Source organism: Carlito syrichta, unplaced genomic scaffold, assembly GCF_000164805.1.
Source record: "Carlito syrichta isolate Samal-C Ts95f unplaced genomic scaffold, Tarsius_syrichta-2.0.1 Scaffold315592, whole genome shotgun sequence".
NCBI classification, from domain to species: Eukaryota; Metazoa; Chordata; class Mammalia; order Primates; family Tarsiidae; genus Carlito; species Carlito syrichta.
Window position 1 is genome coordinate 449,588 of NW_007259688.1, and position 3,225 is coordinate 452,812.

The 3,225-nt window shown below is 46.9% G+C and overlaps 1 protein-coding gene across 2 annotated transcripts in view; it reads right to left on the bottom strand.

The window, feature by feature from the left end:
- Window positions 1-3,225, bottom strand: part of AP4S1 (adaptor related protein complex 4 sigma 1 subunit) — a 46,166-nt gene that overhangs the window by 10,878 nt on the left and 32,063 nt on the right. The window contains exon 5 of one of the 2 annotated variants that reach the window (XM_008073014.2): window positions 1,566-1,577. In XM_008073014.2, coding sequence (XP_008071205.1) covers window positions 1,566-1,577 — 12 coding nt within the window. Of the gene's footprint in view, window positions 1-1,504; window positions 1,578-3,225 lie in introns of both variants that reach the window. The other variant, XM_021706445.1, reaches the window with a different exon arrangement.

The window sequence follows — 3,225 nt, forward strand, 5'->3', positions numbered from 1 at the left end:
ACGAACCCGCGGGCTCAGGCAGTCCACTCACCTCGGCCTCCCAAGGCACGGGATTACAGGCTGAGCCACCGAGCCCGGCTTTAAAAAAAAATTATTATTAATTGTAGAGACGAGGTCTCTCCAAGTTGCTGGGTCTGGGGATGAACCAGCGGGCTCAGGCAATCCATTTGCCTCGACCTCCCAGAGTGCTGGGATTATAGGCTGAGCCACCGAGCTCAGCTGAGATTTATTTTGAATTGCTTTGAAGGACTTAGTTAAAATAGAATGTTACATGCTGAACAAAAATATCCTAACTATATAGCTTGGTCTCAGGTCTCCTAGGTCAAAGGGATCATAGATTTAGGCCACCCAACCACTAGAGGGCACTCAGATGTTCCCAATTAACTTGAAGAGATTTCCAGATCCTGCCTGCAAGTGAAGCCTTTTTTTTTGAGTCAGAGTCTCAGTTTGTCACCCAGGCTGCAATGGCATGGTCCCGGCCACGTCAGTCTGTACCTGCTGGCGATCCTTCCCTCTCAGTCTTCCAAGTAGCTGGAACCACAGGCATGTGCTACCACTCCTGGCTGAATTTTTTGATTTATTGTAGAGACGAGGTCTCACCAAGTTGCCCAGGCTGGTCTTGAACCCCTGGGCTCAGGCAATCCTCTCGCCTCAGCCTCCCAAAGTGGTGGTATTACAGGCATGAGCCACCATGCCCGGCTTGCAATTGAATCTTATCAACATAACATTTTTTTAATCAATAATAACAAGTACATGGGCATTTCCCCAGAAATCTGAAGTTGATGCAAACATACTGGTTCTGAGCATAGGAGTCTAACTACCATGTGTTATAATTAATAATTGTTATATTCTAAGCATATATTATGTATTTCAATATTTATTGTAATAAATGCTACTATCTTAGACTCAAGTCTGATGTGTTCTCAAAGTACTCCTTTCTTTATTGTTTTCAAGTGGTAGGCAGAGTTTGGAAGTAAAAAATTAACTTAAAAGATCAACTTAGCCGGGCTTGGTGGCTCAGCCTGTAATCCCGCACTTTGGGAGGCTGAGATGAGTGGACTGCCTGAGCCCACGGGTTCGTGACCTGCCTAGGCAACTTGACAAGACCTCCTCTCTACAATAAATCAAAAATCAGCCGGGCGTGGTAGTGCGCGCCTGTAGTTCCAACTACCGGGAAAGCTGAGGCGGAAGGATCGCCAGAGCCCAGCAGGTCGAGGCTGCGGTGGCCGGGAGCAGCCACTGCACTCCAGTCTGGGCGACAGAGTGAGACTCCGACTCAAAAAAAAAAAAAAAAAAGAAGTTAAATTAATATATAATAGTTGTTATCTACAATCACATAATAGTCCTCTCTGGGGGAAAAAAAGAATCTTAAGCACTGTCTTCTTTGTCAAGGGTGGTGGTGGGGGTTGATTCTGCAAAGCACTAGCCCCTCTGGCTGCCTTGTTACAGTTGCTGATGATATCCTGGATTCTGCAGAATCGCTGTCCTGCCCCATGACACTTACCTGATGAGGACCACAGTGGACTTGGCCAAGTACTGTGGAAAACAGTATTGAAAAAGGATACATCTAATTCACTCTGGAAGAAAGAGAAAGAGTGCAAGGGTGAGAATAAGACACTGGGACACGATGCTGTTACAGAGTTAGCCCTCCCTGGCCTCCAAGTAGGGGAGCAGGTAGGACAGGCTGCCACTGTCCTGGAGAGTGGGAGGCCGTGAGTCTGGGACTGTAATTAAAAAAAAAAAGGCTGGGTGCAGTGGCTCATGCCTATAATCCCGGCACTTTGGGAGGCAGAAGCAAGAGGATTGCCTGAGCCCAGGGATTCAAGACCAGTAGGAAACTTGGTGAGACCTTGTCTCTACAATAAATCAAAAAATTAGCTTGGCTGAGCTCGGTGGCTCAGCCTCTAATCCCAGCACTGTGGGAGGCCAGGGCAAGTGGACTGCCTGAGCCCGTGGGTTCGAGACCAGCCTGGGCAATTTGGTGAGACCTCATCTCTGTAGTAAATCAAAAAATTAACTGGGCGTGATGGCATGCACCTGTAGTTCTAGCTGCTTGGAAGACTGAGGCGGAAAGATCACCTGAGCCCAGCAGGTGGAGGCTGTGGAGGCCACGAGCATGCCACTGCACTCCAGCCTAGGTGACAGAGTGAGACTCCAATTCAAAAAATAAAAAGAAGCCTGGGCTCAGTGGCTCAGCCTGTAATCCCAGCACTTTGGGAGGCTGAGACAAGAGGATTGCCTGAGCCTGCAGGTTCGAGACCAGCCCGGGCAACTTGGTGAGACCTCATCTCTACAATAAATAAATACAATAGCCGGGTATGGTAGCATGCACCTGTAGTTCCAGCTACTTGGAAGGCTGAGATGGAAGGATCGCTGGAGCCCAGCTAGGGTGGCTGTGAATGTGCCACTGTATTCCAGAATGGACAATAGAGTGAGACTCCAACTCAAAAAAATAAATAAAATAAATAATAAAATAGAGACAGAGAGATCTATATAGTTATGTATATACATAGATATAGACAGATATATAAAGTCTAAAAGGAAATGTACCTAACAGCACTTATAAATAAGCGATAGGCTTATCAATGATCTTTTTGTCACTTAAAAAAAATACTTAATTTTTTAGGAGCAGTTTTTGGTTCACAGCAACATTGGGAGGGAGGTACACAGATATTCCTAAACCCCCTGCCCTCCACATGCACAGCCTCATGCTCCAACACAGTAGCACATTTGTTAAAACTGACGAATCCAGCCGGGCATGGTAGCTCATACCTGTAATCCCAGTGCTTTGGGAGGCTGAGGCGAAAGGATTGTCTGAACTCAGGGGTTCGAGACCAGCCTGGGCAACTTGGTGAGACCGCGTCTCTACAATAAACTAAAAAATTACCCAGGCGCGGTAGCGCATGCCTGTGGTTCCAGCTACTCGGAACGCGGAAGAATTGCCTGAGCTCAGCAGGTCGAGGCTGCAGTGGCTGTGGGTGTGTCACTGGACTCCAGCCGAGGTGACAGAGTGAGACTCTGACTCAACAAAAAAAAACCCAAAAAACTGATGAATCCACATTGACACATCATTATTATGCAAAGGCCATAGTTTACGTGAGGGTTCACTCTGGTGTTGGATATTCTATGGGTTTGGACATATGTACAATTATTTTTTTTTTATTTTTATTTTTTTGAGTTGGAGTCTCACTCTGTTGCCCAGACGGGAGTGCAGTGGCCGCTCCC